The sequence below is a fragment of the Gadus morhua genome, chromosome 18 (assembly GCF_902167405.1).
Source record: "Gadus morhua chromosome 18, gadMor3.0, whole genome shotgun sequence".
NCBI classification, from domain to species: Eukaryota; Metazoa; Chordata; class Actinopteri; order Gadiformes; family Gadidae; genus Gadus; species Gadus morhua.
Genome location: NC_044065.1, coordinates 21278858 through 21291186, shown reverse-complemented (window position 1 = coordinate 21291186; position 12329 = coordinate 21278858). Strand labels below are relative to the sequence as shown.

The 12329-nt window shown below is 46.1% G+C and overlaps 1 protein-coding gene across 4 annotated transcripts in view; it reads left to right on the top strand.

Annotated features, from left to right (window-relative positions):
• Positions 1–12329, top strand: part of ryr2a (ryanodine receptor 2a (cardiac)) — a 168591-nt gene that overhangs the window by 75743 nt on the left and 80519 nt on the right. For all 4 annotated transcript variants that reach the window (XM_030340489.1, XM_030340488.1, XM_030340487.1 and 1 more), the window contains 12 exons: positions 782–942; positions 1317–1479; positions 2170–2256; positions 3756–3887; positions 5304–5398; positions 5500–5675; positions 6124–6779; positions 7642–7842; positions 9957–10062; positions 11138–11281; positions 11464–11591; positions 11848–11993. In XM_030340489.1, the coding sequence (XP_030196349.1) occupies positions 782–942; positions 1317–1479; positions 2170–2256; positions 3756–3887; positions 5304–5398; positions 5500–5675; positions 6124–6779; positions 7642–7842; positions 9957–10062; positions 11138–11281; positions 11464–11591; positions 11848–11993 (2195 nt within the window). The remainder of the gene's footprint in view (positions 1–781; positions 943–1316; positions 1480–2169; positions 2257–3755; positions 3888–5303; positions 5399–5499; positions 5676–6123; positions 6780–7641; positions 7843–9956; positions 10063–11137; positions 11282–11463; positions 11592–11847; positions 11994–12329) is intronic.

Below are 12329 nucleotides of genomic sequence, written 5' to 3'. Positions count from 1 at the left end.
TGATGTTGTTGACCAATTGCACACAGCTGTGTATTGGGGAGACGTGTGGTGACTATTTAGACTGGGCACCGTGTGCACACTGCTCCTATATGAGTTATAGATTTTGGTAAAAAGGTAGACCATGTGGAAGACACAGTAGGTCAGGTTAAAACCACATCCAGCATCTTCAACATAAGTAGATTGAGTTTATTATGTTAAGGCCCACATATAGTTAAAGGGGACATATTATGAAAACAACACTTTTCCTGGGATTTGGGGTGTTGTTTGGGGCCTCTGGTGCTCCCACACTCATACAAACTTTGAAATTAGTCTGTACATGATCTTTTGAGTGAGATATGCATTTCTGAAAGTACCCCGCCTACATTTACCAGAAACAGCGCACTCTGAAGGGACTGAATTAGAGGGGAAAAGCGGTAGGCGAGATTTTTTTCCTCAAAGCTATTTGCAACAATCAGCTTCAAAAACATGTTTTCTGGAACTCAAACACTATGTTTACTTGTTGGGAAGACACCATAATATGTCTCCTTTAAACCAATGCAGATGCTAGATTTTAACCTGACCTCCTGTGACTTCCCCCTCTGGTACCTTCTCATGTTGAAGACACCGGATGTGGTTATAACCTCATCTCCTGTGTCTTCCACTGGTTGTACTTTCTCATGTTGAAGACGCTGGATGTGGCTATAACCTGACCTCCCATGTCTTCCAATGGTTGTACCTTCTCATGTTGAAGACGCTGGATGTGGTTCTAACCTGATCTCCCATGTCTTTCCCCTCTGGTCAGTACTTCTTCTCGGTGCGCGTCTTCCCAGGGCAGGAGCCCGGGAGCGTGTGGGTGGGATGGGTCACCTCTGACTTCCATCAGTACGACCCTTCCTTTGAGCTGCACAAGGTGCGCACGGTCACCGTCACCCTTGGAGACGAGAAGGGCAAAGTTCACGAGAGGTAAGTCCTCCCTCCTTTCTCAACACCCTAGGGGTTAGCGTAGCCTGGCACAGCCACAACAGAATCGCTTTGTTAATTAGGTCTGGACAGCATGGAGTTGGCAGGGCTTCTTCAGAAAATGAAAGGCTAAAAATATCAGTTGTGAAATCCTGCAGCTCTGAATCTAATGAGACAACAAAACTGTTGTCAAAGAGTCTTGATACACAGATTTATTTAGCATTTGACGCTCCCATATAAAGTTTTTCTGTCCATCAATAACTTGTAACCCCTGTCTAAAACCTTCTTACTTCAAAGTGGATTCTTGTCATTGTGTTTTGGTTTTCAACCAGAGAAGTGCATCAGGTTCACTATATCTGTGTGTTTCTGTCTGCCAGCATAAAGCGCAGCAACTGCTACATGGTGTGGGCTGGAGAGTGCACCAGTCCAGGCCAGGGACGTAGCAACAACAACGGTTTGGAGATAGGATGTCTGGTGGACACCGCCAGCGGACTGCTCACCTTCACGGCCAACGGGAAAGAGCTCAGCACTTACTACCAGGTACACCTTCACATCCTCCTACTGTTGCTCGCATTGTTCACCACGTAACATTCTGCAGAAGTTATGAGGTAGGATGACAATTCCATGTTACACCACCAAACAAATAATTCCGATATCACTCCAAAAGTACAATATGCCAGCATTTCTATTTCAAGCTAGCCTAGTCCAGACTTTAAAATAGACAGCTCTGCTCCTCCCCTCTTCCCTTTTCCTGTTCCCTTTAAGCATGTTTCCCATAGGCTACAAGGTTGAAAGTCCCTTTCATTCATTCGATCACAGTTACAGTTACATGGATTCCAACTGGCTGTTGATCGGCCAAAAAAAGCATACTTTTTTTTGCTCTCAGATTTCTCTGCACAAACGAGGAAATCAACCTAAGTCACAGTATTCTTTTAATTAGTGTCTACAAAATAAGATGTTTTCCAGAGCATTTAACTGAATTTGTTCTATTTAACCAAAATTTGACATAACCGCGTTTCTCTCCCACAGGGATCAAACAAAAACATTATCATTATGAATCTTTGGTATTTGTGATTTCTGTCTTATATTTATCTATAACAATTTAACAATGTAGTATTATACAATATAGCACTAGTATGCAGGGCAGTTCCACTGTGCTAGAACGGATGTAGGGTTTTTCTAAACAAAAGGGAGAAGGCTGAAAGCCCTTGTGACCATGTTCACCTTCAGGTGGAGCCCAGCACCAAGCTGTTCCCTGCAGTCTTTGCTCAGGCCACCAGTCCCAACGTGTTCCAGTTTGAACTGGGTCACATAAAGGTGAGGAAACAGTCATCAACATCAGATAAAACACTATACTCTATTGACGACACACACACACACACACACACACACACACACACACACACACACACACACACACACACACACACACACACACACACACACACACACACACACACACACACACACACACACACACATACATACATACATACATACATACATACATACCAGTGGTGAGTACCTTTAATGCCAGGTATGCTGACGAGACCCTTCACCTCCCCCCCTTGCCAGATTTTGACAAAACACAAATTAATAATTAGATATGACACACCCGTCCAACCCGCGAAAATAACTCTGTCTTGAATTCATACATCTAGTTTCTGTTTCTATAGTTCTAGTGTTTTCTAGGTTCATCTGGACTCGGTTGGATATCCGTCCAAACCGATATATTATGTAGAATCAAATAATCACTCTAATGTATCGTGGGAAATGAGTCAGTTAGCGGAGTCTCCAGGGGGCGTTGTTACACTGCATCACGTGACCTTAAAGCTGAGTCGGATTCATAATCATTCCCAATCCTCAGCGCTTTGAGCACCTCCCCTCGGCTCACTAAAGCACCGCAAGCATACCGTCAACATTTCAGCATAGATTAAAGTAGAGACTGTAGTCATCGTTTCTGGGTAAATCAAACCTGTTGTTATGTTTTAACACTAATGTTGATCAGAGCCCAGCTAACAGTAGGCCGGAAGAGGGTCAGAGCCCAGCTAACAGTAGGCCGGTGTAAGTACCATATCGGCCCGGCTTCCAGATCGGCTCGGGATCCGTCGTTTTCTGATTACGTTACACAATATCATTGGCTGTATGCTTGAATGGGCGTACATTGTGATTGGCTGTACGTCGGACAGTTGTGATTGGCTTTTTTGTGCTGTAGCTCTGGCTGTAGTCATAGCAACCACGAGGCAACAGCGAGCACATGTGTGAGCGCGAGTAGGTCTATGTCTAGTTTCGGTTTGTGTTGCCAGATTGGGCATATGTCCTGTTTTTCCAGCCTAACGTGTTTCAAAGTAGCCAAATCAGGCTGAAAATGTGCCCAATCTGGCAACACGGACGGCTTATCTTAACAGCCAAGATGATTCCGAGGGATGTTTTGTTTTTAGAAGAAAACTATCCATACAGATAGGTTGGGAATGGTCTATGTTCAAAATGAAAGATCATTACAGGCTCTTTAATTTAAGCCATAAAAAACCTTATTGCTGTAGATAGCGTATTGTGTGACGTTATCAGCAGACGACGGACCCCGAGCCGATCTGGAAGCCGAGCCGATATGGTACTTACACCGGTAGAGGGTCAGAGCCCAGCTAACAGTAGGCCGGTAGAGGGTCGGAGCCCAGCTAACAGTAGGCCGGTAGAGGGTCGGAGCCCAGCTAACAGTAGGCCTGCAGCAGGTCAGAGCCCAGCTAACAGTAGGCCGGTAGCAGGTCAGAGCTCCATCTCCTGGTAGGTCTTCTAATGTGGGGCTGTCCCTGGTCCAGAACGTGATGCCGGTGTCAGCCGGTCTGTTCAAGAGTGAGAAGATGAACCCGGCGCCGCAGTGCCCCCCGCGGCTCCATGTGCAGTTCCTCACCTCGGTGTTGTGGAGTCGGCTCCCCAACCACTTCCCTAAGGTGGGCTTCACATCCCTCCATGTGTTCAGGGTGCTACAGGTGCACCACACTGTAGTGTTTATGTAGTATATTATTATGTGACTTTCTTGTTTTTTTTTTACTATGCGATCGTCTTATTATTTATATTTTTGTTTAATTATCTGCCACGGTTGCGACCAATTGACTTCATAAAAGTAACTGTCTCATATCTCTATGAGAGATATGAGCTATTTAGCTTAAACATACAAACAAGGTCTGATCTAAGAGGGTTCATTGGCAAACGATGTCCGTAACCATAGATATGAGGGCTGCCTCAGTAGCTACTGGGGCGACAGCAGAGGGCATGCGGTGGAGGGCTGTCCTGGTTGGGAACACTCCTTCAGATGGAGACCAGATTCCTAACACATTAAGCCAGGTTGAAACCTTTTCCCCAGCAGCATAATCCAGCTGCGACCTGGATCTGGGAAACCAGGTCAGCATGTAACGCTCTCAGCTGGTTCCATGAAGGGCAATGTCAAGTTTGCCACTAAATAATCAGTGGATACTCTCACTTACCTGTCTTGCACTCGTGGTATATCCTGTCTATTATTGATTTGCCTTCAACTTGATCAATATAAATAAACATCAAAATCAATCGTTTTCAAAATTATGTTGGTTCTCCTACCCTGGCGTCCTAACGTTTGAAGTCCACTGAGACAAGGATACTAGTATTCAAACACAAGATTGAGCTAACGGATCATTATTGTATATTTGTTCAGTATTCATTTGATTTTCTGAATCTAGGTCGTTAATCATGTCTACTCTGTTTAGTATTTAGATGTTTTCATTTCACTATGGGGCTTGACTGATTGTGTTCCAGAAATTATTCAGATGTATTGTATCAATGTATTTCTCCGGTCTGACTAATTGTGTAGTCAAGAAAACAACCAACACTCAGATTCACCAACAATAGGAATAACACTTTGATATTTTACTTAACTGCTAGCCATGGTTTAAGTGGGATAATCCAATCCAAGGTAGCTTTTAAAAACGAATTCAGAACAAGCTGGCTAAAACAATGATTCTTTTTCGATACCTGCACACTTCCATAGAAACTCCATGGTCTCTACCAATGAAGTGTGCAGTGCAGTGATCAAACTGAAACCGCATTGAGTGTGAAACAAATCTGTAGCCTAAGAACTAAAGGCTAATCTCTTGTATCTCCTGCCCTATAGTCGGTGTTAATTAAAGGCTATCCTGTTGTGTGTCCTACCCTATAGTCAGCGTTACTTAAAGGCTATCCTGTTGTATCTCCTGCCCTATAGTATATGTTACTAAAAGGCTAACCTCTTGTATCTCCTGCCCTATAGTCTCTGTTAATTAAAGGCTATCCTGTTGTGTGTCCTACCCTGTAGTCTGTCTTAATTAAAGGCTAACCTCTTGTGTCTCCGGCCCTAGGTGTCGGCGTCCAGGGTGAACGACAGACACGGATGGCTGGTCCAGTGCAACGAGCCGCTGCAGTTCATGGCGCTTCATATCCCTGAAGAGAACAGGTACCCACAGACGTTGAAGCTCCCTCCGTGGCGCAGACTGTTGACCCAACACACTCTGAGTAGAGCTCTGGCCCCCACCCCTGTGCCCCGGCGTCCCCCAGGTCCATGGACATCCAGGAGCTGTCAGAGCACGCCGAGCTGCTGAAGTTCCACTACCACACCCTGCGGCTGTACTCGGCCGTGTGCGCCCTGGGGAACAACCGGGTGGCCCACGCCCTCTGCTCCCACGTGGACGAGGCCCAGCTGCTCCAGGCCATAGAGAACAAGTACATGCCAGGTACTGCACCTGGTCAGCCCAGCCGTCATGTCGTATTCCACAGAGACGCCCAGGCCGACACATGTTTGATTTGCTGAAGTTCTTTTTTTGTCAGGGACAACGCAGAACAGGTTGAAAACATGACGGATGTGCTACATCAAGGGTTTTTAAGAACTAATTTGCAGCCCCCTTCCCTAGTTATGCTTTTCCTCATAAATCGTTAAAAGTCCTGGGACCTCTTTGTATTTTTATTTAGCATGCAGGGCATTTCGAATTTGTATGCCTCTTATGGTAAAGGAAGACTGAGAGGGGTTTGCATTGTGCCACACTGCAGTTACCAACACTAATGCTCTTCTACTTTCTTACGAGCTGACAAATTGCACAGAAGCAACACATTGTGCTCAAGATCTGAGAGCAGGTGTCGTCAGGCGCCTCCCCCCAACATGTGTTGTCTTTTTTCCTCCCTCAGGGTTGTTGCGTACCGGCTACTATGACCTCCTCATGGACATCCACCTGAGCAGCTACGCCACAGCCCGCCTGATGATGAACAACGAGTACATCGTGCCCATGACCGAGGAGACCAAGACCATCACGCTGTTCCCCGACCACACCAAGAAGCACGCGCTGCCGGGCATCGGCCTCAGCACCTCGCTGCGGCCCAGGATGCACTTCTCCTCCCCGAGCTTCGTCCGCCGAGCGGGCTCGCGAGGGGGCAGCAACGCGCCGGCCCTGTCGTGGGACTGCTTCCAGCACAGCCCCGAGTTCCCCTTGGAGACGCTGAAGACCAAGACCATCGGCATGCTGACCGAGGCGGTGAGGGAGGGCAGCATGCACGTGAGGGACCCTGTGGGCGGGAGCAGCGAGTTCCTCTTCGTGCCCCTCATCAAGCTCTTCTACACGCTGCTCATCATGGGGGTGTTCCACAACGGAGACCTGAAGAACGTCCTGCAGCTTATCGAGCCCAACGTGTTCTCAGAGGGAGCCGGCGCCCCTGAGGAGAGGACTCCGCAGGCCTCGGCCCCGGAGGTGGCGGACGGGGCTGACGGAGCAGGAGGAGGAGGAGGAGGAGGAGGAGGAGGAAGAGGACTGCTCCAGATGAAGCTTCCAGAGCCAGTGAAACTCCAGGTGTGACTTGGTGGGGTACTACACACATAGAACTCAGATTATATTTTCCTCCTTCCTTGTCCTTGTCTGAGGAGCCCAGTTAAAGCCCCCTAGGTGACTTTAACTGGGCTCCTCCAGACAAGGACGCAGAGTAGGGGTGTTAGAAGACCGGCTTACTGTAAAAGCTGGTGGACCCTGATACATGACCTGGTGCTCCATGTTGCCATGTAGGAGAACTCTCCTGTCTGTGTTCGTCGTGATGGCTGGTTCTATTTCATTCCTACTGACTGCCTGAGGCAGTGCTTTAGAACTGGATGCATCCCTCTCGGGCACGCACAGGTCTAGTGTGTATACCAACTTAGTCACGTAGTGATCCTGGATGACGTTGGGTGCTATCCGCCCAATAGCATAAACCCTCATCCTGAAGTTTGTACCTTCTCACTTCTCGCAGAATTTCCCGTTACAGGTGAACCGTAAACAAACCATTCCGAAAGAAATAGTTTGAATAACTGGTGGCTCTTCGCAATAGAAGCCTCACAACCAGAAGGTTGGCATTGCCGTCCGTCAGATATTAGTGAGTAAAAGGACGAGCTAATATCAGAAAATCTATTCCGAGTTAATTCAGTACGCTCCTGACTAAATTCTGCCCTATCAGGGCATCTCTTCCCTGATTGATTGGGGGATCCATCTTACCTGTCAATCACAGGTGTGTGAGGGACACTTTTTAATGGTGAAGAAATCAAGGGGGCGGAGACAGACGGGAGGTTCTTTGGGGTATTTAGTTTCAAAATCGTTCTCTTATTGCTGCCCTGAACTCTTGAGGACAGCAGCACTAAATGGTCCAGAGGTTATTTATTCACAAGCTACTTACCTTGTCCTGCAGATGTGCCGCCTGCTGCAGTACCTGTGTGACTGCCAGGTTCGTCACCGCATCGAGGCCGTGGTGGCCTTCTCCGACGACTTCGTAGCCTGCCTCCAGGCCAACCAGAAGTTCCGCTACAACGAGGTGATGCAGGCGCTCAACATGTCCGCCGCGCTCACTGCCAAGAAGACGAAGGAGTTCCGCTCCCCACCACAGGAACAGGTAGGGGCAAGAAGGGACAGTAGGAAACAGGGCTTGTTGCTGCTAATATCTATTCACAATCTGGACAACACATGTGTCACCATGTGCGGTGGATAACATTTGGCCTTGTTTATTGAAATGTAGAAGGACTGTACCGGTCTAGGTGATCAAAGCACCTTAACAGTATATCATGGCTTCATAACCAATGAAATGTGTCCAAAGGACTTTGCTGTACCAATTCTGCCCAGGAGCATTTAGAGCTTTCACCGGGAACATGAAAAATACCAATTGAATGAACTCGACCGTATATTTAGTGCAAATATTAACATGAGTTCTGAATAAGCATAATCATTTAAATATTACAATTTAAGTTATTTGAGAAGCGACATTTTTTCAGAAGCGACATTCAGAAATTGGTACCAAAGACCAAGAAAACGATTTGAGTGCAAATCTTAAAGTCCTCCTTTCCATAAATCAATCAAATCTAAGTGATAATGACCATCTTCATTAAAGCTCTAATGAATAAATCATGTCTCGTTTACTATTTAAGTGGTTTGGAATGGAAGGCTGTAACACACAATGGTTTACCCACAGAGCCCCAGAAGGACTGTTGTTTGTGTTTACTTTGGTCTCTGTAGATCGGCGGTGATGAGGTGTGGTCTGCCTCAGGGAATATTGAGGTTGAAGTTTAGAGTGGTTGACTCTAAACTTCAAGTAATAGATTACTGGTGAAATCTGCATACATAGATCCACAACATACACCCAACAGATAAACCCACATGTGTATCACCAGCCACGTCACCTCACTGACATACCGGGGGTCAGGGGTCAGCCATCAGGTGCTGTGTGGCCACAACATAGAAAAGGAAGCCTTGAAGAACATAACCAGTGGTGACGTCTGGAGTAATCAGTTATTCTAGAACCTCCGCAAAAATGTAATGACGCATATTTTCATCAATGGTAATTTCATGATTATTTTTGTTGGATAAGGGAAATTGTCTAATACAAATATATTAACTTAACTTTGAAAAAATATAATATTCACGTCATTATACATACACAGTTTTTTTATTTGTTGTCTTAATTATGAAATATTTAACATTTCAGCTTTGAAATATCTAAAAACAAATAGACCTATTTCATTTATTTCTTTGAGTTGCGTATTTACATTATCCTAATTGTTTCCAACAATGTTCAAACCCAAATCAATCCTTCGTTTTATTCAACGCTGTTTCATTTGCTCGCATGTCAATGCGGTCAAATGCCCTTTACCCACTGACAGCCAGGGAAACACGCAAAACAATGATCCATATCTTATCGCAACAGACATCTAACCCTAACCCTGTTACTACAATGAAATCCTTCAACAAGTTGCTCATGACAGTATCTGTATTATATACAGTCTAATTTAAGTGGATGGAAGCTGTGTTACATACGTCTATGTGCGTTACACCATCCCTAGAGCTCCACTGGCCAAACAGTTCTTTACCTGCTCTTCACTGTTGTAGAGCAGGTAAAGAACACTATCTCTATAGTGGATACTAGATAGAGAAGGGTACTTTGTACTTCGCCTGATGTGGAGAAATACTGACCAAACGATGGCTCAATAGAGAGGAGGGCTGCTGCCCGTCTCCTGGGCATGTTAACAACGCGAGACACGCTCCCAGCATATCGGTCGGGTACTAACGGGATGTGTGTCTGTGGTTCAGTTGTAAAGGATACTGACGGGATGTGTGTCTGGGGTTCAGGTGTAAAGGATACTGACGGGATGTGTGTCTGTGGTACAGTTGTACAGGATACTAACGGGATGTGTGTCTGTGGTTCAGTTTTAAAGGATACTGACGGGATGTGTGTCTGTGGTTCAGGTGTAAAGGATACTGACGGGATGTGTGTCTGTGGTTCAGGTGTAAAGGATACTGACGGGATGTGTGTCTGTGGTACAGTTGTACAGGATACTAACGGGATGTGTGTCTGTGGTTCAGTTTTAAAGGATACTGACGGGATGTGTGTCTGTGGTTCAGGTGTAAAGGATACTAACGGGATGTGTGTCTCTGCTACAGTTGTAAAGGATACTGACAGGATGTGTGTCTGTGGTTCAGTTGTAAAGGATGCTGACGGGATGTGTGTCTCTCCAGATAAACATGCTGCTGAACTTCAAGGATGAGAAGCACGAGTGTCCCTGTCCAGAGGGCATCAGGGAACAGCTGATGGCCTTCCATGAAGACCTCATGATCCACTGCGGTACCAACCCATTTTTACTGAACACACGGTTTCATCTCATCCAACTCTTGACTTAATGTATCCCGTTGCGTTCGTGTTGTAGCACATGAATCATAATACTTAACCAGGAGGACAGGGTGTGAGTGAGTGGATGGAAATGTGGTAGAGCGGGGAAATAGTAAATCATCATATTTGGTTTATTACAAGAATATGTATAATTGGGGAAGTAGTGTTGTTGTTGTATACCCCTTGCTTCACTGAGCACCAGCGCGCTGCGCAGTGCTATGTCGAGATAAAACACGCTCAACTCTAATCAATGAGAGCATGTACACTGAACTCTGATCACTGAGAGCACGTACACTGAACTCTGATCAACGAGAGCATATACACTGAACTCTGATCAATGAGAGCATGTACACTGAACTCTGATCAATGAGAGCATGTACACTGAACTCTGATCACTGAGAGCATGTACACTGAACTCTGATCACTGAGAGCATGTACACTGAACTCTGATCAATGAGAGCATGTACACTGAACTCTGATCAATGAGAGCATGTACACTGAACTCTGATCACTGAGAGCATGGATACTGAACTCTGATCAATGAGAGCATGTACACTGAACTCTGATCACTGAGAGCATGTACACTGAACTCTGATCAGTGAGAGCATGGATACTGAACTCTGATCAATGAGAGCAGGGATACTGAACTCTGATCAATGAGAGCATGTACACTCAGTACTAATCAATGAGAGCTGCCAGAGCAGGCATCTGACGCGCAGCAGACACACGACCCTTAGCAGCAAAACGCTAAGATAGACCTTGAGACACATCGAAGCGACCACCTAAAAGAGAATCAATGCATAAACATGCATTTGTTTCTTACTTACTATCTGGCAGTGAGAGTCAAGAGGAGGAGCTAAATTGACTATCAAAATGCGGTTTTGAACGTATGCACAACTGAGGTGCCACAGACGTCACAAGCCAGGCTATGCAACACTTTCATGCTCAATGTTGTTAATCTTGAATTCCAATAAATAACTTCTTGTTCCGCCGGACGATGATGTGTGCTAAAGTTCTGAGATGTCCGCAGGCATAGAGATTGACGAGGACAAAGGAAACGACTGCGACGGTGACTGCACCTTCCGCGGCCGTCTGATGTCGCTGGTGGAGAAGGTGGCCAACCTCAAGAGGAAGACCGATGAGCTGCCCAAGAAAAAGAAGGACAAGAAGCCCAGTAAGAGCAACCCAAAGTCCTCTTTAGTTCCACTGGTTTTAGTCCATTTGGCCTTTGCTTACACACTCAATTTCAAACTTCTTCTTGTCTAATGCAGTTCTACTGTAAATACTGTACTTCTGTATTCCCCAGACCAGTATGGTGCTTTACCTTTGTCTCCTCCTCCTCCTCTCTCGGTCCAGGCACCCTCCAGCAGCTGATCTCTGACACAATGGTCCGCTGGGCTCAGGAGTCGGTCATCGAGGACCCTGAGCTCGTCAGAGCCATGTTCGTCCTGCTTCACCGGCAGTATGACGGCATCGGAGGGCAGGTGGGTGTGTATGTGTGTGTTCCTCAAAACCTGTCTCTATAACTCTGTACATTGTGACGTCTGTGTCTCTCTAACTCTGTACATGGTGAGTGTTGTGTCTCTCTAACTCTGTACATGGTGAGCTCTGTGTCTCTCTTACTCTGTACATGGTGAGCTCTGTGTCTCTCTTACTCTGTACATGGTGAGCTCTGTGTCTCTCTAACTCTGTATATGGTGAGTGCTGTGTGTCTCACTGCCTTTCCTTATGTCTCTCCAGGTACGAGCGCTCCCCAAGACCTACACCATCAACGCTGTGTCGGTGGAGGACACCATCAAGCTGCTGGCGGCACTGGGCCAGATCCGCTCGCTGCTCAGTGTCCGCATGGGGAAGGAGGAGGAGAAGCTGATGATCAGAGGACTAGGGTGAGAGGAGGGTGAGGCTAGGGTGACTAAGGCTAGGTTGAGACTAGAGTGAGCCTCAGCTTTGTCGATTTGAGGCATCATCCGTATGCTAGATTGTTTTAGGCATGAGTCACAGGGAAAAAGGTCAAGATGTGTGCAGATGGAAGGGTTCATGTGGTAACAACAGAGTAGTATAGCTGGAGTAGCACCAGGGTCTACTCCATGGTAAAAGACCTGCACACATGCGCACACAAAAGGCTCTGCACTTTATTAGACATGGACACTTATATATATATATATATATATATATATATATAGATATACATATATATATATATATATATATATATATATATA